This window comes from Canis lupus, chromosome 13, assembly GCF_003254725.2.
Source record: "Canis lupus dingo isolate Sandy chromosome 13, ASM325472v2, whole genome shotgun sequence".
In the NCBI taxonomy this organism is placed as follows: domain Eukaryota; kingdom Metazoa; phylum Chordata; class Mammalia; order Carnivora; family Canidae; genus Canis; species Canis lupus.
This window is the reverse complement of record NC_064255.1, coordinates 21,951,455-21,974,021: the sequence shown is the minus strand read 5'-3', so window position 1 is coordinate 21,974,021 and position 22,567 is coordinate 21,951,455. Positions and strand designations below refer to the sequence as shown.

Here is a 22,567-nt window from a genome sequence, read left to right as displayed (position 1 = left end):
TACAATGACTCTCTGTGTCTTTCAAATTTGAACAGAAGACTGATGAGGATATTAAAAAGTTGGAAGAGATTTTAAACACCACCTCATTCAATAACTAGCTGATGCCTGACCCTCCTCTAAAATATCCCCAACAAAGTGTTACCCAAATTATACTGTGTGCTGAGCTCTCTCCAAACACAGCAGTTGTTACCTGCCCCAGCAGTGTTTGCAAATGGAGGCATTTTATAACTGATAAAATGCTACATCAATACTCCACAGCTTTGGGTCCAGTGACTCGAGACACAGCTGGAATTCCAACTCAGCCACTTAAACAAGGTAAGAAGCTTTGAACATCTTGACCTGAGTATCTACTTTTCTTACCTGTAAAATGAGGATAATCATATTTTAAACACTTGAAAAATCTTAGTTAATATTGGTTCACTGCTCCCCTTAGGAAAGGGGCAAGAATAATGTTTTGGGTAGGAGGGCTTCTGGCTGGAAAGGACTGAGGGCAGTTACATGATATGCCTAGGAATTCTTTTGGAGAGAGACTCTGAGTGGGATTCCCTGCATCCCTCTGGTACAACAGAGGTCCTGACTTTTAGAAAGTTTTCTCATACTGAATTAAAATCCACCTTCCTATATTTCAGCCCCAGATAAATGTCTCTATGACAGGCCTTTAGATATTTAAAACAGTAGTCAGAACCACCTAAGCAATGCCAAGTGCATCAAACCAAGCCACACTGGTGGCCACAGGCACACTCCCACACAGGTAAAAACATTCACTGCTGGCAGTATTCACAGCTCAGCCCCTGGATTATTTTTTTTCAATGAGGCACATAGCACCTTCGTTCAAAACAACCTGCATCAACACTCTGCTCATACTCATGATTCAACTGTCAAAGTCTAATTTCCAAACACCTACACTATGCCACTTGAAAATAAAGTAAGGCATACACGGCACTAAGGACTACCACCATTTTATGACACACGTTCAATGCAGTTTTGACCTTGCCTACCTGCACGACTACATTTAAAGCACCGAAATGAAGTGTATTTTTTTCCTATGATTTTTTTCTATAAGATACCTAAGAAATCTTAACAGAAAAAGTAGTGGCAGAGGTAAAAACAGGAAACTGCTACTACTTCCATAGGCTATGTAGTATGGGGTAAGCAAAAAGGTACAGTTTCAACATGACATATGACGTGTATTAGCTACATTTTAAAAAACCTGGATGTTGGGCAGCCCCGGTAGCTCAGTGGTTTAGCGCTGCCTTCAGCCGAGGGCGTGATCCTGGAGACCCGGGATCGAGTCCCACATTGGGCTCCTGCATGGAGCATACTTCTCCCTCTCCCTCTGCCTGTGTGTCTCTCTGTGTGTGTCTCTCATAAATAAATTAAAAAAAAAAAAAAAAAAAACCCTGGATGTTCTAAGACCACATTTTTAGAAGACATGTCTGTCCAGCCTCTAGACATTCTTGAGTTGATCAAAGACATCAAGAACCCATGATATAAAAGCACCATGCTAAGTGGTTGGAGAATGTAATGATAAATTAGAGCTTGCAGACAGTGAGAGAAGACATACAGATCCATAAATAAGCAAGCATCATAGAAGGCCATAAAAGATGCACAGAAGGAAGCGTCATTGATTTTGAGGGGCACAGGAAGATGGAGGGCATATAGGTCAGGGGTTTCTCCTTGTGTTGCCCTTCCCCCAGGCCTAAGGATGGGCACAGGGTTAACACAAAGATTTTAAGAATCTGTGTGTACCCCAAGTACTGTTGGCAGGCTGAATATGTACGTGGCTGGACAAACTTTGTCTATTATCTTTCAAATATGTGTGAATGTTACAAAGAGAAATAAAAATTTAAACTAAGAGTCACTGAATTTGTAGCCCCTTTTTATTATCAATTTTTTTCCCAAGAGTACAATTAATAACATGTAGGAGGATCTCAAGAAACTTGATGTTTAAAAAAAGGGGGCCTGGGGACACCTGGGTGGGTGGCTCATTCGGTTAAGCATCCAACTCTTGATCTCAGCTCAGGCCTTGATCTCAGGGTTATCAGTTCAAGCCCTGCATGGGGCTCACTCTGGGCATGGAGCCTACTTTTAAAAGGTTGAGGGGGGTACTTATACTTGGAAATGCTGGGGTTACTGGTGGAATAGGAAGAAACCCAGATTTGGTATGAATCTTAGCACCTCTTTAAAAAAGGGGGGGGGATCCCTGGGTGGCTTAGCAGTTTGGCGCCTACCTTTGGCCCAGGGAGCAATCCTGGAGTCCGGGATTGAGCCCCATGTCGGGCTCCTGGCATGGAGCCTGCTTCTCCCTCTGCCTATGTCTCTGCCTCTCTCTCTCTCTCTATGCCTATCATAAATAAATAAATCTTTAAAAAAGGGGGGGGGATTGTGATAATAATGTTCCAACCTACTGGTTGATTACTTTGTTGTAGCAGAAAAACTAACAACGCAGCATTAAGGTCAAGATTCTGCAAGGATTACTGGTGATGGGCTGAGATCAGAGAAGCATGAAGGTAAGGATCCCTGGCACACAGGAGGAGCTCAACCAACATCTGAAGAGTACAAAGAGAATCAGACATGTTCTGCAAACCACCTAGTGCCACACAAATACTGGTTACCACTATTATCACTCAGCTGGGTCTGAACAGATAAATAACATCTGACAGAAGCTAAAAGACACAGAGAGGAGGCACTTATTCCAAGTTATAAAAACCTGCAGGAGCAAACATAATAAGGTACACTATCTGATAGATTAAGACAAGATAGAACAGTGGTTCTTAACTGAGGCAATTTTGCCCCCCAGGGAACATTTGGCACTATCTGGTGACGTTTTTGCTCGTCACAAATTGGGGCAGGGTGCTACAGGCTTCTAGTGAGTGGAGGCCAGGGATGCTGCTACATAGCCTACAATGCACAGAACAGCCCTCCACAACATTAGCACGTTCCACATGTCAATAAAGCCATGGGTGAGAAACCCTGGGTTAGGGCATAGAAGGCAGGCTCAAAATAAGATTGCAGAAACACAAGTGACCAGATCTCTGAATATGCTCAGGAGACAGACTTTACTGTTTATGCCTATATTCCTGAAAACGTGATCAATGGACGAGCGTAAGACTCCTCCACTGTACTGTTTACACACCAAGACTCTCTGGAGTAGAACCCTAAGATCTGCACACTTTACAAGCTCCCAAGTGATTCTATGGCTCATTTGAATTTAGAACGACTTTTAGCAGTGTGAAGCCAGTTAAGGTTTAGGACCTGAGGGAATAGGAAACAGATCTGGGCAGAGTCCTATAAGGAAGGGCTGGAACAGGCCCCTGACAGCCGAGGAGGGCTCAGCCCACAGCTGAAGGAACTTAATTAAGGGAGGCCATCTATTGAAGAGATATCCATTCCGACCATTCTTCCAGCAGACCACTGCACTCTCGCTGTACGAGCCACCTTGTTCCTAGAATACTCCTGCACACTTCGTTCTCAGAGCCTTTGCACCACTGCTCCCCTGCCTGGGATGATTTTCCTCCAATATCCACAAAGCTCCCACCGGTTTTTTTTTCTTCAGATCTCTGCTCAAATACCACTTTACCAACAACGCCTTCCCTAAATATCCATTATAAAAGTGAGTCACCATCCCTTACCTTTATTTTTTCATAGCACTTAACACCAAACATGGTTTTACGTGGTTTTGCCTGCTTTCCCTGAACCAAAATATTAAGAACCATAAGATCTTAACTAGGGAATCTATTTTCTGCTGTCTCCCAAGTGCCCACAATTGTAATATCACACAGTCCACATGCCTAATAAACATCAGATGAACAAGTAAAATAATGAATGGGTGCTAGGGACAAAAACTAATAGGATTTAGGTGAGAGGTAAGGCAGTACTAAAGTACAGTCTTTAAGAATCATGGACTCCTGTACTACAGTTCCAATTTCAGCCCTGCCTCTTGCTACACGTGTGACCTTGGACATGGCTTGTCTGTGGCTCAGTCTTTTCGTTAATAAAATGAGGTAAATGACAGAACCTATCTCGGAGCCATGGATGGAAACACTTGACACTAGCCCTGACATGCAGTCAGAGCGGAACAGATGTAAATTGGTGACATGGTTTGACCGCCAGCTAAAGGAGGAAAAGGTAGTTTTAGATGGGCCTAAGGTTTCTTTTGCAACTGAAAGTTGGGGAAGAAGTCATTAATTACTCAAGTGTACGAGCGAAAAAGACAGAGGTAGGAGTGGTGATTTGGTCACACAGGTGGCCTAGGCCAAGGGGATAGTGTGTGGACTCCAGAGCCAAACCCTGCAGGTAAATCCCCATTTCTTCACTTACTAGACAGGATGGCCTTATGCAAATTAGTTGCACCCTCTGTGCTTCGGTGTTCTCATCTTTAAAACGGGGGTAACAATAACACCTACCCCCGCTCAAATGAATTGGTTTACATAAGCCAATCAAAACAGTGTTTGGGGGGATCCCTGGGTGGCTCAGCGGTTTAGTGCCTGCCTTTGGCCCAGGGCGCGATCCCGAAGTTCCGGGATCAAGCCCCACGTCGGGCTCCCTGCATGGAGCCTGCTTCTCCCTCTGCCTATGTCTCTGCCTCTCTCTCTATGTCTATCATGAATAAATAAATAAATCTTTAAAAAAAAAAAAAAAAGGGATCCCTGGGTGGCGCAGCGGTTTGGCGCCTGCCTTTGGCCCGGGGCGGATCCTGGAGACCCGGGATTGAGTCCCACGTCGGGGTCCCGGTGCATGGAGCCTGCTTCTCCCTCTGCCTGTGTCTCTGCCTCTCTCTCTCTCTGTGACTATCATAAATAAATAAAATTTTTTAAAAAATTAAAAAAAAAAAAACAGTGTTTGGGGGGGCACCTGGGTGGCTCAGTGGTTGTTGCCGGGAGTTCTGGGATCCATCCATCGAGTCCCACATCGGGCCCGCAGGGAGCCTGCCCCCCCCCCCGAATAAATAAGATCTTAAAAAAAACAAATAAACAAGTGGCATACAGCAAGTGCTATGTAAATATAATGGGCACGATCAGGACAACATGGTGGTTAAGCTCATGGTTTCTGGTACAAGAAGGCCTGAATTGGATTCCTGGCTGCTATTAGCCGATGACCTTGGAAAGTTACTGCAAAATCTCCGCTCTCCCATTCTCTTCCTAAAATTAAAATGACCTTTCACATCAGTGGGGAAACCACAAAGGCTTCAGCAGGATAATCCGCAACGGTTCTCTGCGCTCCACCCTCCGCCTCCAACTCCCCTTTCCTGGCCCCCAGGCACTGAGATCTGCCGACAAAAGTCCAAGCGAAAGGCTTCGGGCATTAGTAATGCACCACCGAGCCCACCCCCTGGGAATCCGCCCCCGCCCCGTGCCTGCGCTCCTCTCAAGGGCCGAGGGCTGCCATTCCCGCTCCCTCAGCCCCCACGCGGGAACCTCGCCGGACGAGACCCAGAGCGCCCCCAGGGAGGGGCCGGGAAGAGGCGGGGCCCGGCCGCGACGCCGAGACCGCGGGAGCCGGGATGCCGGGGGCTGCGCCCGCGCCCCCTCACCAGTAGCAGCTGTTGTAGACGCAGGCGTCCCGCGGGGGGCTGGCCGGCTGGTAGCGGGCGGCGGCGGCGGCGGGGACATCCCCCTCCATGGCGGGCTGGCTGGGGCCCGGGCACGGCCTGAGGCGAAGCGACTGCACCAGCCCCGCGGGCAGGCTTCGGGGGAGGAGCCGGCGTTCGGCGCGCGGCGCGGGCCTCCCGGGCGGAGCCTGAGGCGGGGGTGCAGTTCCCTCCCGGGCGGTGGAGCCAGGGACCCGGCGGGCGGAGCCTGGGTGGAGCGAGCGACGCAGCTTCCGGGCGCGCGCCGCCAGGGAGGGCGGTGCCAGTTCCGGGTGGACGGAGCCGGGGGCCGCGCGGGCTCCGGCGGTTCCGGTGGGCGGGGCCTGGAGGGAAGCGCCGAGCGGGTTCCGGGAGCGTGGAGGCCGGGCCAAGTGGGCGGATCCAGGGCGGCGAACGACGTGGGTCTCCAGTGGGCGGGGCCTGGGGCGAGGAGGATGACGTAATTCCTGGGGGCGGGGCCTGGGGCGGAGCTGGGCGGCTGGGGCGGGGCCGGGCGTGCCCCGCGAGACTGAGGTCAGCGTGGAGAGGGCAGAGGTCACCCGCAGGTCGCTCGGAGGAGTGGGGGCAGAGCGTGGGGTTGGTCAACCGCCCAACCCTAAATGGCGCTTCGGGGATCTCCCGGAGGCGTCGGAGGCCCTCTTCCAGCCCGGGTCTGGGGTTGCCAACAGCCGTGGAGGAACCAGAAGAGACGCCAAATGAGAGAACCTTGTATGTAAAAAACGGAGCTTTAGCAGTTTTTTCCTAGAGGCCGCGGGAGCGCAGGGGCAGGGGGGACCGAATTCCAAATACGTCCGGGGCCAGCCACCCCGAAGCTCACCGCGCTGTGACAAGTTTTTATTAGAATTGTGTACGTTGACCCAGAAAAATATAGTGATTCTTGGTAAAGTTTTTAAAAGTTTAAAAGGAGTCCTCATGGCATTCATTTCGTGTTAATCATATTTTTATTTGCCAGCAGCCTGGAAGGAAAGACCCCAAATTATTAAAACGGTATTTATCTTTGATGAATGAATGATATGAAGGACTCTCACTTTATACTTAATAGCCTTCTGAATTGTCTTAGACTAGTAATGAGCATGCATAACTCATCAGGGTACTTCCCATGATAAAAACTTAAATTCTTAGTCTGTTCATAGGCTATCTGCAGTCAGGCTTTCCCAATGTCAGGAGTTCGAAAGCCCATATGTAAATCCTAAACACTTTGAGCATATGTCGTTGTGTCAGTTATCAAGGCATTGCCTCTCAGCTCTGAACACACTTCGACATAGGCTCTGTGATAAATAGCAATTACTTTGAGCATTTCTCCTTCAAAGCGGGCACCAAGTTAAGCCTTCTGAGTAAAGTATGCTGGAGGAAGAAGCTCCTTGCAGTTTCTAGAGCAGTACAAGAGTTGGGAGTGTGATCCTGAGTACATCCTGTGGGGTCTGCCCCAGCCACAGGTTCAAACCCAGTTCCTCTGTGACCTTACAGCCCAAATTTGGCAATAACCTTCCTACAGCCCTCTTAACCCAGAAACCAGAGTCCTGTGAAGCCTGCAGGCAGCCACTTGCCCATACTTCTTTGGCAAACCCTTCAATGGCCTGTGCACAGTTGCCTGTGGCCAACAGGGTCACACGCTGAGCAGTCATTCCCTCACCAAGCCTCCCCCTCCTCCATCAACCCCACCATTCCTTCTTAGACATTCTGAGAGCTTTCTACTCTAGCTGGCTAGACCCCTAAGGCATCCCCCTGACACTGATTGATGATTGCTCCCTTTGCTGACTTCTCTGTCTTGCTTAAGGGAAGGTGGATGTCAAGCATTAACTGTGATAAAAGGGTAGCCAGAAGACATAAGGACACTATATGGTACCTAGGGCTGAGGACCAGTACTCAAGGACAAATTTGAAAGGAGAATGCACCTGGTTGGAGAAGGCATGGGTTGCTACCAGATTGCAGAGAAGGTTTACCCAGTCTGGAGGTGGTCTGAAGTCGCTGGGCAAACAACAGAGAAGGGGGGAGAGGAGAGCCAGCAGTCTCTGCCATAATGCACTCTCTTTATGATTCAGACTTTGTCATAAGTAGGAATTTTTTAACTAAAAAAAAAAAAAATAGATCGTGTTTTTTACATTCATGTGATTTAAGGGATATGGTTTCAGAGGAATAAGGTTCTAATGCTTAGAAACAGATTCTGACCTATAAACTCCAAAGATCTGTTTGAGGAAAAAATAAGAGTGCACTCAAAGAGCCCAAAACCCAATGAAATCAGGATGTTAAAGGGCTGGGGTTGACAGGACACAGAACAAAGGAAAGTATAAAAGAGAGCCACATATGTGAAAGGGGAGATCAAGAAGTAGGCAGCACATAATACACTGAGGTTTAACCACAAAGGTTTTTTTTTTTTTTTTAATTGGAGGAGAAGGTATTTTTAATGCCCAATATTAAGAGCTAGAAGAAAAAAGAAAGAGATAATCCCTTACTTGAGACCATATGATATGTGGTAAGGGACCATACAAATGAAAGGAAACAAATACCCAATGTCTATTTTGATGTCTTTTTTCTATCAAAGAAAATGATCCTCAGGCTGTAAAGAATAAGGGAAATAGCAGTTGAGAGGAAATGAAACCCAAGATAGGTGCAGTGGTAAGAAGCACCAACTTGCCTTAAATGGATTAAAAATCATCAGACCCAGATAAGTTATATCCCAGCATATTCGAAGTGTTGTAGATTATGACCCCAAAGCCTTTATTATGGATGTGGAGAAAATATGTTGGAGATGACATAAAACTAAATATGAATACTTGCTGGCTTAAGTTCCATAAAAAGGAAAGATACATATTCCAGACATTATGCTTTGTGAACTTGATGCCTATTCCCAGGATGATTCGTGGCCATGAAGAAAGGTGATTATTTAGGGGCCTTTAGTGGTTTACCAAGCCCATTTCATGCCAAATGGACCTCATTTCATGTTGTTGGAAGAATTAATTGATCATTAGAATAGAATTATAGCACACACACTATAATTTGATTCCAACAAAGCAGCTGGCCCAGGATTAGTCATGACTCATTCAGTTAGAAGTCAAGGCAGAAAGGCTGTTTATTAGCTGATTTAATGGGAAGGATGCTGAAGTGGCTCTCAGAGTCAAAAGATGATCTGCAGAAACCGAGTCCCAAGGGACCAGCAGCAGAACCCACTTCCCCAAGCCTTCCTTCTCCCTAGTTCTCAGCCTGCTTCTCAGAGCTTGGCTTCATCCCGAGGTGACTTCACTTCCTGCTGTGGGGAGGATGGCTGCTGGCAGCCCCATATTCATATTTTCCAGGCTTGGCAGCCCCAGTGGAAAGAGAAACCTCCCTTTTCCTCATAGCAATCACACAGAGCAACTTGTACCTTTATTTTTTATGTTTCTGTACTTCTTGACATTTTTACATGTACAGTTGACCCTTGAACTACACAGGTTTGAACTGTGTGGGTCCACCTACACACATTTTTTACAGTACCGTAAATGTATTTTCTCTGTGGTTTTCTTAATAACATTTTCTTTTCTCTGGCTTACTTTATTGTAAGAATATGGTATATAATACATATAACATACAAAATAAATGTTCATTAACTGTTTCTGTTATCAGTAAGGCATCCAGTCCATAGTAGATTATTAGTAGTTATATTTTGCAGAAGTCAAGTTATATGCAGATTTTTGACAGCACAGGTGTTAGTGCCCTTAGGCTCCATGTTATTCAAGGGTCAACTGTATTACTTTCTAAGAACAAAAAATTTTTTTAATAAAAAAATCCAATCAACAAAAAAAAATCAAATTTATCAACATTAATATAAAGAGCTGCATAAAAAAAAAAAGCTGGACAGACTATGGTTCATGTAACTTTCCCCCTACTTTTGTATATTTAGTTTTCAGATCCTACTATTATAAATAAAGCTGCAATTAACATTTTTGTATGTAAACCTCGGTCCATGCCTCTGATTATTATGTTAGGGTAGAGTCCTAGAAGTGGAATTTCTAGGCCAATGGTTTTAAATATTTTCCTGGTCTCTTGATACATGTGTCTATATTGCTTTGAAGAAATGGGCCTATACTTCAATATTACATTATTATTATTAAAAAAAAAACATGGATGCCTGGATATCTCAGCGGTTGAGCATCGGCCTTCAGCTCAGAGCGTGATCCTGGAGTCCCAGGATCAAGTCCCATGTCAGGCTCCCTGAGGGGAGCCTGCTTCTCTCTCTGCCTGTGTCTCTGCTTCTCTTTCTGTGTGTCTCTCATGAATAAATAAATAAAATCTTAAAAAACAGACAAAAAATAGGCCCCCAAAACCCCTAGCATTCCCATTATTATTTTAATTTCTATTTATATTAGTATTACTTTCCTGTGTTAAAAGGATAACTTCTTTCTTTAAAGACTTATGTATTTATATGAGAGAGAGAGCACGTATGGGCAGGGGGGAAGGACAGAGGGAGAAGGGAGAAATCCTCAAGCAGACTCCCTGCTGAGCATGGAACCTGACGTGGGGCTCAATCCCAGGAACCCTGAGATCATGAGCTGAGTTGAAACCAAGAGCCAGACATTCAACCAACTGAGCCACCCAGGTGCCCTTAAAGGGATAATTTCAATATAAAGTGCTAAGATAGCAATATACAATGGGAGCTAATGGGGGGCACCTCACCACTAGAGGTGAGGAATTAGGCTGGATTGGAATGTAATACTGCTCCTACATAGAATGGGGTAGGAAGAAGGCAATAGTCTAGGGCCCCCTGTGTGGGCCAGCCTATGTCTGTGGTGTTAGAGCTGTGTACCATACCTTACATGGAAAAACTGAGAAATTGAAGTATATTCAGGGGAGGCTGATAAAGAGAGAAAGTCTGAAAAACATGTCACAAAATTATGGTATCTCTTCCCAGCTTACTTCCAGTGCCCACATAGCCTCTCTCCCAACCCTCCGTCCCCCAGGTCTGGAAGGGGTGTCGGTCTCACATGGCCTCCATTCTTTTTGTCAGTGTCCATTCTGGGAAACCATTGGTAATATCTTCCCTCGGACCTGAAACCTCTATGCAAGGCAGAATTCTTGGTTACAAACGACTGAAACCACCTCTGGCTAAGCAAAACAGGAAATCAAATTTACTGGAAGGATAGGAAGGAGGGAGATTAGGCAGGGCTTGGAAGAGAAAAAGTCCAGCCAGGTCACACTGATCTAATTCACCATAATTCCAAGAACCAGCTGGCTAGAATGCCACCATTAATGCCACCGCCTCTGTACCGTCTGTGCTGCCTCCATGAATAATCACTGCCCCTACATCTTTGGGTCACTCGTTCAACAGGCAGTGAACATTTGAGGTGGAAACAATCCACTGCCTGAGCGGAGGTCATATGCCTGAGTCCTGGTTTCCGGGTTAACAGGGAAATAAAGTCTCTGTCCCTGTACAATATCCATCAAAGGAGGTGGGACCCTGCCTAATCCAAATCCACTCAGAGAAAAATCTCTCAAATAGGAAGGGTGTCTGTTTAAATTCCCAGTAGTTTAAAAATGGCAACTATGATTCCCTCCCACTTTTTGTGGTTAATGCTTTTTTTATTTCCTTTTGACAAATCAGTGAGATGAGCTATTGTATTTATACAAGGTCACGTTTACAACATTCCTGAAAGAAATACCTGTCCAAGTTGATGTTTATTTCTAACCTTGTCACCAAAGAACAGAAAGGGACCCACCTATAACCTCATTTCAGATGAGGTAATGGCATTATGGTTGGCTCTTACCTCAGTCTTCTGTCACATGTGAAGTAAAGACAATCCTCTGTGAGCCATCTGGGGCCATGGGGAACAACCTCAGTTTCCACTGTCCTTTTTTTTTCGTAACAAATAATTCCTACATGCAATAGCTAAAACTAGAAGGGAAGAAATACCTGCCAAAGACCAATTCCACACCAACTCGTAAGTTTCCTGAGACTGCTGTAACAAATTACTACAAACTAGGTGGTTTTAAAAATAAAAAAGAAAGAAAACCCAGAAACTTGTTCTCAGGAGGCCAGAAGTCTGAAATCAAGGTGTCAGCAGGGTTGGTTCCTTCCGGAGGCTCTGAGGCAGAGTCTGTTCTGTATCTGTTGCCTCACTTCTGGTGGTTGCCAGCAATCCTTGGCATTCATTCCCTTAGAGATGCATCATTGCAATTTCTGCTTCCATCTTCACATTCCCTTTTTCTCCTTATGTTTTAATGTGTCAAAACACCCTCCCTCCTTTCTCGCCTATGGACACCAGGCATTGTGTTTAGGGTCTACCACAAATCCAAGATGGTCTCATTTCGAAGTCCTTAATTACACCTGCAAAGACCCTATTTCCAAATAAGGTCACATTCACAGGTGTCAGAGCTTACGACTTGGACACAAGTCCTTTGGGATACACAGTTCAACCCACTATACCAACTAAAGCCTGAAGCAAGTGTGGTTATTCTTAATATTGTTGTAAAGAGAATAAAGGAACAGAGAAAGCCATTTGGCTGCCTCTGTCTCTTGGTGTTCTGAAATTTCTGTCTTTATTTTTTATTTATTTTTACGATTTTATTTATTTATTCATAAGGGAGAGAGAGAGGGGGGCAGAGACACAGCAGAGGGAGAAGCAGGCCCCATGCAGGGAGCCCGACATGGGACTAGATCCCGGGTCTCCAGGATCAGGCCCTGGGTCAAAGGTGGCGCTAAACCGCTGAGCCACCCGGGCTGCCCTCTATGTCTTTATTTTAAAAGAACTAAAGTGACTCCTAAAACTTCTGTGGAGGTCAATCTGATAATATCTAACAAAATCACAAATGCCTATCATATGCCTTTTGGGTAGAAGTTTTTAAAATAATATTTTTAGGGCAGCCCAGGCTGCCCTAAAATAACTTGTGAAGTATAATATGCATAAGGAAAAGTGCACAGAAGGGTAGACTATGCTACCCTAAATATTGTTATTTCCTCTTCCATTTGTATTAGGTAAACAATCACTTTAAAGCTTTTTTCTCTTGTAAACATGACACAGTTCATGCAAAAAAAAAATCAGAAAAATTGAAAGTACAAAGAAACTACACAATAGTATTACCATTCAGAAATTAACTATGAACATTTTGTTATGGTTTATTTTGTTTTTTTTTTCCATGAACATTTTGTTACGGTTTATTTTGTTTTTTTTTTTTCCAATGTGAGTATACACATATACTTTTTTAAAACAAAGATGGGAACCATCTCTGTAGTTTCCTAACAAGTTACAATGCATTGTGCCCAACCTTTTATCTAATTAAATTAACACAGATCCACATCATAATTTGTAATGACTGTCTAGCATCCTTCTTTTTTTTAAAGATTTTATTTTTTAGGTAATCTCTACACCCAACATGGGGCTTTAACTGAGATCAAGAGTTGCATGCTCCATCCACTGAGCCAGCCAGGCGCCCTTCTCAAGTGAAGCCTCACTGAAGACATTCAAGTTGTCTTCAGTTTTTTGATATTACAAATAACACTGTGGTAAATATCCTGCTGCATACATGCTTGAAAACTTTTTAAAAGGCCAAATTTTAAGTACAGAACATACATAACTTGCATATCTTACATGTGCATCAAAAGGAATTCCTCAAATTCCTTCCAAACTTGCTATAGCCATAACGTTCTTCATCCCAGTTAAGTGCAGCATCCTGTTTCCATTAGCTCAAGCAAAAAATAAAAATTACAATAAAATAAAATGAATTAGAGTCATCCTTGTTGCTTCTCTTTCTCTCACACCTAAATCCAATTAATCAGCAAATTCCCTTGGCTCTTTCTTCCTGATACATCCAGAATTCAACCATTTAGTTCCTCCACTGCGGTAACACTGGCCTGTGTCACCATCATCTCTTGCCTGAACAGCAATGGTCTCCTAACTAGGGTTGCCAAATTTAGCAAATAAAAATGTAAGACACCTAGTTGAAATTCAGATAAACCTTTTTTTTTTTTTTAGTATTTATAAACCTAAATATTGCATTCTCCATGCAGCAGCCAGGGAAATTCTTTGAAGAACTCAAAAAGTAACTCCTCTATTCAAATTCCTATGATGTCCTTTCACCTCAGTTGTAATAAAAAGTAGTCAGAATGGCTGAAATTCACAAGTTAGGAGATAACAGATGTTGGCAAGTAGAAAGGGGAACCTTTTTACAGTGCTGGTGGGAATGCAAGCTGGTGTAGCCACTCTGGAAAACAGTATGGAGGTTCCTCAAAGTTAAAGATAGAACTACCCAATGACCCAGCAATTGCACTACTAGGTATTTATTTACCCAAAGGATACAAACATAGTGATTCGAAGGGCTACCCCAATGTTTCTAGCACCAATGTCAGCAATAGCCAAAATACGGGAAAAGCCCAGATGTCACTGACACACGAGCGGTTAAAAAAGATGTAATATATGTACAGAATGAAACATTACTCAGCCATCAAAAAGAATGAAATCTTAGTATTTGCAACGACCTGGATGGAACTAGAGGGGATTATGCTATGCGAAATAAAATCAGAGAAAGATAATTATATGATTTCACTCATATGTGAGATTAAAGAAACAAAACAAGATCATAGGGGAAGGGAAGGAAAATAAGATGAAAGAGGAAGAGGTAAACCAGAAGAGCCTCTTAACTATAGGAAACTGAGGGTTGCTGGAGGGGAGGGGGCGCGGGGGGGAATGGAGTAACTGGGTGATGGGCATTAAGGAGGGAGGGCACATGATGTGATGAGCATTGGGTGTTATATGCAACTAATGAATCCCTAAACTCTACCTCTGAAACTAATAATACTATATGTTAATTGAATTCAAAAAAATTTTTTTAAATCAGAAAACTTTAAAGCTGAGGCACACAGCCCTGCAGGAACTACTCCTAGTGGCTCTGCTTAACCTGCCTGTCCTCCGCATTTTCGTTTGAATCCCGCGTGGCGGGAAGCGGCCGGCAGGTGTTGGGCGGGGCTGGGAGGAGCCGCCGTGCGCCCGCCAGCCAATCAGAGCAGGCAGGAGCCTCCCTCCCCCCCCCCCCCCCCCGGCAGCCACGCGCCAAAATTCCAAACGGGACTTCGCCCCGGTCCCCGCCGTCTCCCTCCGCCGAGTTCAGCGAGCCGGCACTATGTGAGAAGAAGAAGTCAGCCTTCTCCCCTGGCTGTCGGCTCAGGTCCTGGCCCCCGGCGGTGCAGGTCCTCCCCCACTTCAAGCCGAAGCCCCTCGCCCGGCAGAAGGGCAGAAAGTTTCGAGCCCGCAGAGGCAGGGCCGCGGCGTGGGCGGGCCGGGCGGCGGAAGGATTCCGGGTGCGCGCGCTGCGGCCGCTGGCGCGGAGCTTGTGGCGCCAGAATTCGGAGCGCGGAAGAGCCCGAGCGGCTGGCGGCCGGCCGCGGACTCGTCTCCCCCGCGGACGCCGGGCGACGAGACCGAGAAGATAAGATGGTGGTCCTCCGGAGCAGCTTGGAGCTGCACGGCCCCTTGGTCTCCTCGGCCACCGACCCCCTGGACCTGTCCAACGAGTTCCTCAGCCTGGAGCAGATCGGCCGGAGGCGGCTCCGCTCGGCCCGCGCCGCCGAGCAGGCCGCCGTCACCGTGGCCGCTTCGGGCGTGAGTACCGCCTGGGGCCTGGGGCCTGCGGGCCTGCGGGCGGCGGGCGGCGGTTTGGCCGGGTGGGGCCCGGGGGTGGGCGGCGCGGTCCGGGTGACAGTTGGCGGCGGAGGGGGGAGGGGGAAGGGGGAGGTTGGGAAGAGTGTTGTCGAGGACAAGTAAAATGGAAGGCTTCCTAAGATCCGCGCCCCGGGGGTGTGGGTCGGGGTGGGCGGTCGGGCGGTCGGAGGGGGCACAGCAGTTCCTTTACTACCGCGTTTCATGCGAGGGGGAGACCGAAGCCCTCAGGAACCTTGGTGCGGGGCTGCCCCACCCCCACCTCCCACACCTTGACCTCTCGTCAGGCTCGCATCTGGCGGGGGGTGGGGGGCGCCGCACGCGCTCGCTGACTCCCCGCTGGATGCACGGTGGGCCACGGGAATAGAAAGATTGTGATTCACGTTTCCTGACCTTCATCTGCGATCCAGAGAGGTTCGGTAATAAGAGCGCCGTGAATAACAGCAGGTTGCATAATGTGGGGGGGAGATGGGGAGACCAACATTTCATGTACACCTTCATTTAGCCTCGGTAACAGCCCCGGAGAGTGGCTAGTTATGGTATCTATGTTACAGACGGGGAAAAAATGGACTCAAGAAGGTAGCCAGTGAGTGGTAGATAGATCTAAAATTGGAACTTGGATCCTCTGCCTCCAAAACCTTTCCCTTTCTATTATATCATGCTGCAGTTATAAACAGTGTCTATAGGGGAAGTTTCCAAGGGGGTGGAGCAGTAAAGTCTTGAAAAGAATTCCTTCTCTCTGAAGGTCTGAAGTGCAGATTGGATTTTTGAATGTAGGTTTAAAGCCAGGGGGAAGAGACCCTCCAGTTCCTACCGGAGCTGCTGAGAGAGGCGCAGGTGGAGGAGACAGGGTTAACAAAAGGTTAGGGAAGTGGAGGGAGCAACACTAGAAAAGTTAAGGCAGCAGGAAGTAGTCTAGTAGTCTAGTTCTCTTGGAGGGAGGGTAGGCATGGGGCTGAGAAAAAGAGGACCGGAGAGAGGGTTAGGAAGTAGGAAGTCAGAATGAGAGGCCAAGAGGGAGAGACTGAACAAACATAGTTATGGGAGGGATCACCACATGAAATTGGTTGTCAGTATCTTTTGTAGGCACCCTGTATTAGCTCCTTCTCTCCTGAAGGGAGTGAAAAAGTCTGTTTAATCTCTGAAATTGTGATTCTGAATTGAGAAAAAAAAAATGTTTTTCCTGAACTTTCAGGATAGGCTTCTCAATCACCTATTGAGATTGAGATCTGAGGAGGCCAGACATGTCTGCACTGAACTGGAGTCCCTTATTAACCCATGTTCAGAAAATCTAATTATCTCAATAAATATTTATTGAGTAATTATCCTCTGGACAGTGCTAATTCCTATGATTGTAATGATATATTGAACATTGATTAAGTAACATAGGTGCTTAAAACAATTACTAGTTTTGAATCTCAGCTTACCAATAATCTACATTTGTTAAAAGAGGTGATACCACATGGGTAGTGAAGATTAAATGTGATCATACATGGAAAGACATTACCCAAACAGATTGGCCTATAGTTAGGACTCAGGCATTGTCAGCAATTAAGACCAGGGTCAATGTTATGCCCACTCCCATCTTTCCAGTTCTTCAGGCCAAAAACCTAAGAATCATCCTGACTCCTCTCTCATTTCATAGTCACAAATTCTTTTGGGTCTACTTTCAGTGTATTTGGAATCTGATCTCTTCTCAGGTCCTCCATTGTTGCCATGCTGGCCCAAGTCATTATCTATCTCTTCCCTAGATTGTTAAAACGGATTCTTCACTAGCTGCCTGGTTTTCCACCCATGTGTGTAATGGTCCCTTTCCACAACCATCAGTTCTCAGGCATAGCTTACAAGAGTGATCTTTGTAAAAGAAACAGTTGATCTCTCTGCTCAAAAATTTCTAAGTGTAAAAACTGAAAAGTTTAGGAGTAGCCCTATGCCCTTTTCTCTTTATAATGACATCCTCTTCCGTTTTCCCTTTTGGAAAATCTGGTCCTTTCCACCCCTTTGGTGTAGCTGCTCCTTGAATACCAGGGCCTTTGTACTTGTTTTCCCCTCTGATGGGAATACTCTTCCTCTAAATATCTGTGTGACACATTCCTAAGTTACTTTTTACATTTTTAATTAAAAAAAAAAAATCAGAACTCACAATACTTACCATTTTCCAAGAATTTCACAACTCTTAACTCAATCCTCCTAACCTTATGAGGTAGATATGATAATCTTTGTTTTGCAGGTGAGAGAACTGAGACACAGAGACTTAAATAACTTTATAATAAGCAGTAGAGCTCCAGGTTCAACCTAGGAGAACTTAGGAATTTGTCCGTTTCAAGTCTGCTAAAACTTCACCTTTTCAGTGATGCTTACCCTAAACCCCTTATTTAAAATTACCACTCTCATTGACATGCCTCTTTACTGTGCTTTGTTTCCTTATCACCTCCTCACGTGTTCTATTAATTTCCTACTTTTTAAAGTATTTTACCCTCTTCCTAAGTCAGAATGTAACTCTATACAGTTCTGGATTTTGACTTTTTGTTCAGTATTGTATCCCTAGGACCTAGAATAGAACCTATGTGTAACAGATACATAATAAATACTCATTGTTAATTATCCTTTCTTTAAAGGAACTTTAGAAGAAGAGACCTAACACATCAGTATAACAGAGGCTGTTTGCCATTCTTGCCGTATCAGTAGTATGTGGTGGCTGAGCAATTAGCACTCAGATAGATATTGTAGGGTGAAAGGGGTTTTTTTTTCCCCAGGCTAGGATTTCCAGTAGGGATTATACCTTTGAGACATAGTACTTCTGTCTTCTATAAATTCTCCATAGACCAAATTATAATCAGAGGGTTACTTATCATGGGATTGGATCAAAAGAAATGGATAGTCCTGAGGAGTAATGTATTCATGCTGTCAAAGCCCACCAATGCCAAAAATGAAACATACCTTTGTGATTGGAATATTTTCTAATTGAAGTCTTACATTCAGTACATTTGATTTAATTACAGTTTTTTTGTTTGTTTGTTTGTTTGTTTTTTTACATCAGTCAAGCATTTCAGAAACTTAACACTTGGTCACCCTGATTGTATTTAGATATTCTTATCTCCTCAGGTTCATATTTTTTGACAGATCATTTCTTTTTTTTTTTTTTTTTTTTTTGACAGATCATTTCTTAGGGTAAGTTTTAAAGATGGTTAAATTTATTCATATTTGTTAACTTGGAATTTTCCTTCATCTCAGAAGCTGACCTTATATTCAATTTCTGAAGGTTTAGTTACCTATTTATTAACCTCATTCTACCTTTACATTTTTTTTTTTTTTTTATTTATGATAGAGAGAGAAAGAGAGAGAGGCAGAGACATAGGCAGAGGAAGAAGCAGGCTCCATGCACAGGGAGCCCGATGTGGGACTCGATCCCGGGTCTCCAGGATCGCGCCCTGGGCCAAAGGCAGGCGCCAAACCGCTGCGCCACCCAGGGTTCCCCTACCTTTACATTTTGAATATGAGCTTAATCAGATGGGCTTAAGGATTTCCTTGTTTGGGGTTTTTTTTTTTTTTTTCTCCTGATTTAGTATGATTTCTCTGAAGTTTTGTTTTAAATTTGTTTTTTTGTTTCATAAACTTTTATCTCCATCCTAATTGGATCACAGGATACAGCATTTTCACCCATTCAGAAGCCCCTTCTGTGGTTTCTTTTTCCTCCAGAGTCAGACTAGCCATTGCCTATTTCTGTGCTTTCATGGGTCTGAGGTTCTTTGATTTGTTAAATTTAGGGTTCTTAACATTAGATAGTAGTGGGATGGTGAGTGTACATTATTTTTAAGTTGTGTTTATATACATTTTTATTCTTCTGTATGTTAAGTAAAATAAGATATGCTGTGGTGTGTAGGAGGTACTTTTTAAGTTAGCTTTTTTTTTTTTTAAGATTTTATTTATTCATAGAGACAGAGAGAGAGAGAGAGAGAGAGGCAGAGACACAGGCAGAAGGAGAAGCAGGCTCCATGTAGAGAGCCCGACATGGGACTCGATCCAGGGTCTCCAGGATCATGCCCTGGGCTGCAGGTGGCACTAAACTGCTGTGCCACCGGGGCAGCCCTTAAGTTAGCTATTTTAAAAGTTTGAAAAGTACTGCAAATAACAGTTGATATGTACAACATTTGGGAGATTATTTAAAATTTGGTGTATAACACAACACAGAAAAATGAAAAGTATACAGCTTAGTGAATTATCATAAAGCATGGTAGGGATTGGGATACCGGGGTGGCTCAGTGGTTGAGCATCTGCCTTCAGCTTAGGGCGTGATACCAGGTTCAGGGATTGAGTCCCGCATTGGGCTCCCTGCAGGGAGCCTGCTTCTCCCTCTGCCTGTCTCTTTCTCTCTCTCATAAATAAATAAATAAAATCTTTAAAAAAATGATACGGATATTTTGACACGTTGCTATGACTGTTGCACCCTGAAGTTGAGTGACAAGGCTGCTCTGAATTCAAGAGCATGTACTTGTTTTGATGTAATAATAGGTAGTCCATGTTTGTCAGTTTGTGTAAAGACTGGCCCTTGATTTTATGCTTAGAAGTTGCAACTTTTAGGGGCACCTGGGTGGCTCAGTCAGTTAACTGTGTGCCTTAGGATCAAGTCAAAATCCCAGGGTTGTGAGATTGAGCCCCAGGGCAGGAATTCTTGAAGGTGAGTAGAAAATGTAGCAGAACACAAATATATTTAAGATCTGAAGTAATGGCTATATTTTAAGGCAAGAAGAAGATGAATTATGTTTCTTTTTAAAAAAAAGGTATGTGAACAAAGGATCAAAGGGTTTAAAGGAATGACCAACTGCACCAACTGAAATCAGTGGGGGTAGAGCAGAGGCCATTTGATGCAGCTTTTGGGAGATAGTTTTAGGTCTGTTGTAAGAGCTGCAGAGATAGAAATCAAATATTGCAGCTTGTGGAATAGATCCATAGTGAAGACTTGTTTAAAGATGAAGCCAAGGAGGGATATCACAGCTATACTGGTCTAGAATATTCTGATCAAGTTTTGAAGGAGCTTTATGTCTGGATGCATACATTTTATGTCAGTGTTTTAACTATGGTTTAAAACATCCTGTTTACACCTCATTTGTTGGACTGATGCTTGGATTCAACCAACTGACCTACATACATATTTTTTGTTACGAATTTAAAGCTTGGAGCTTAGTATTGTGGGAAAACAATATTTCTGTTATGCAATTTTGTCTACTTTGGGGAAAAGCTTTTGTTACTCTGGTTGCTTCTTGTCTACTAACTTACTGATTCTGCAAGATTATAACATTTGTTAGATTAAAAATTTAACAAAATATGTTTTTTCCTCTTTTAAAACTCTACTTTTGAAAACCATCAGTGCTCTCAATATTTAAGTAGATTTTAGTAGAAGAATAAATAAGGACACTACATCTCCAGGTTTAGTTTTCAGAGTAAGGATGTTTTATCTTTGTTTTTTATTTCTTAGGACAATTTTTTCAAGTAATGCATGTTGTAAAAATGTATAAAATAGAAAGTGAAAGTACTCATTTCTATCATCCAGTGTTAATTACTGTTACCAGTTGACATTTAACTTAGCTCTTGAGAATTATTTTGATAAACTATATTAAAATGTGACTGGTTTAATAACTGTGCTAGTTCCCTTAGAAAATTAGATGTATACAGGATAATTCATCTAGAGGCTTTTATAACACAAAAGAATTGCAGATAACTTAAATATACATTAAGCATTTTGTTAAATTGATTCATGTAATGGCTAGAATACTAGGCTTTAATTTTTTTTTTTAATTTTTATTTATTTATGATTGTCACAGAGAGAGAGAGAGAGAGGCAGAGACACAGGCAGAGGGAGAAGCAGGCTCCATGCACCGGGAGCCCGATGTGGGATTCGATCCCGGGTCTCCAGGATCGCGCCCTGGGCCAAAGGCAGGCGCCAAACCGCTGCGCCACCCAGGGATCCCCTAGGCTTTAATTTTTAAAAAAGATTTGTTTACTTATTTTGAGAGAGGGAGAATGAGCAGAGGGAGAGGCAAAGGGAGGGATAGAATCCCAGGCAGACTCCCTGCTGATCCCAGAGCCCAAGGGTGGGGGCGGGCAGAGCTCAATCCCACAACCCTGAGATCATGACCTGAGCTGAAAACCAAGAGTCAGGGGCTTAACATACTGAGCTACCCAGGTTCCCCTACTCATTCATTTCAAAAGATTTTTAGAATAATATTTGAAGGCATGGGGAAATGTTTTGTATTACTAGAAAAAAGTTAGAAAACATAACATCCTAATTTAAAAATCATGTGAATATGATTGTCTAGTTTATGCACCAAAAGATTAACAGTGGTTATCACGAGTAGCTAGAATTAAGAGAGATATTATCATCTTTGTGCAGTTCTTTATTTTTTCCAATTATAATGGGCATGTATTGCTTTTATAAGAAATATTTTTGAAAGCTACTATTTTAAAACTTCCCAGTATGTACCTCTATGTAGGTGATTCCCCAAGAACCTGTTTTGTTTTTTTCTCCACATAGTTAAGGAAAGCCTTTCTTATTTAGGAAGTATGAATGAAGTCATTCAATATGCAAATCAAAGATTCACTCGTACCACTTATAAAATCTTCTAAGTTTTTCAGGGAATTTTTTTCCCAGTAGTTAGCACCCCCCCTTTTTTCCACGAAAGACACACGGAGAGAGGCAGAGACATAGACAGAGGGAGAAGTAGGCTCCCTGCAGGGAGCCTGATGCGGGACTCAATCCCAGGACTTCAGGATCACGACCTGAGCCAAAGGCAGACGCTCCAACCACTGCGCCACTCAGGTGCCCCAAAAACCTTTTTTTATTTTTCCCAGGAATATGGTAACATTTGCTTTCCATTTTATTGTAATAAAACACAGATAATATAAAATGTACCTTTTTAACTATTTTTAAGTGTACACTTCTATAGCATTAGGTACATTCATTTTGTTGTTCAACCATTGTCACTATCCATGTCCAAAATTTTTTATGTTCCAAAATTGAAACTCCGTACCTATTAAATAACTCCCCATTCTTCCTTCCTCCCAGCACCTAACAACTACCTTTCTATGTCTATGAACTTGACTGCCCTAGAAGCCTCATATAAAAGGAAACAAAAATATTTGTTTTTTTGTAACTGACTTGTTTCACTTAGTATAATGTCTTCTGGTATATGTTATTATATCAGTGTGTTAAAATTTACATCCTTTTTAAGGCCGGATAATATTCTACTGTAAGTACCACAGTTTTTTAATCCATTCATACATCAATGAACATTTGGATTGCATCTACCTTTGGCCCTTGTAAATAATGCTGCTATGAATATGAGTATACAAGTGT

At 43.8% G+C, this 22,567-nt stretch overlaps 2 protein-coding genes across 10 annotated transcripts in view; one reads left to right on the top strand and one right to left on the bottom strand.

Annotated features, from left to right (window-relative positions):
- NTAQ1 (N-terminal glutamine amidase 1) overlaps window positions 1–22,567 on the bottom strand; it is a 226,803-nt gene that overhangs the window by 182,861 nt on the left and 21,375 nt on the right. For 3 of the 8 annotated variants that reach the window (XM_049092705.1, XM_035697046.2, XM_025451066.3), the window contains exon 1: window positions 5,534–5,773. The exons of 2 other annotated variants lie outside the window; for them this stretch is intronic. In XM_049092705.1, coding sequence (XP_048948662.1) covers window positions 5,534–5,622 — 89 coding nt within the window. In that variant the 5' untranslated portion in view covers window positions 5,623–5,773. Of the gene's footprint in view, window positions 1–5,533; window positions 5,774–22,567 lie in introns of those variants that run through there. 3 more of the 8 variants (XM_049092703.1, XM_049092706.1, XM_049092707.1) reach the window with 3 other exon arrangements.
- ATAD2 (ATPase family AAA domain containing 2) overlaps window positions 6,148–22,567 on the top strand; it is a 74,795-nt gene continuing 58,375 nt past the window's right edge. Inside the window, exon 1 of one of the 2 annotated variants that reach the window (XM_035696996.2) lies at window positions 6,148–6,298. Coding sequence is in view for 1 of the 2 variants with exons in the window: in XM_025451057.3 (XP_025306842.1) it covers window positions 14,989–15,156 (168 nt within the window). In the remaining variant the exon portion in view is untranslated. Of the gene's footprint in view, window positions 6,299–14,642; window positions 15,157–22,567 lie in introns of those variants that run through there. The other variant, XM_025451057.3, reaches the window with a different exon arrangement.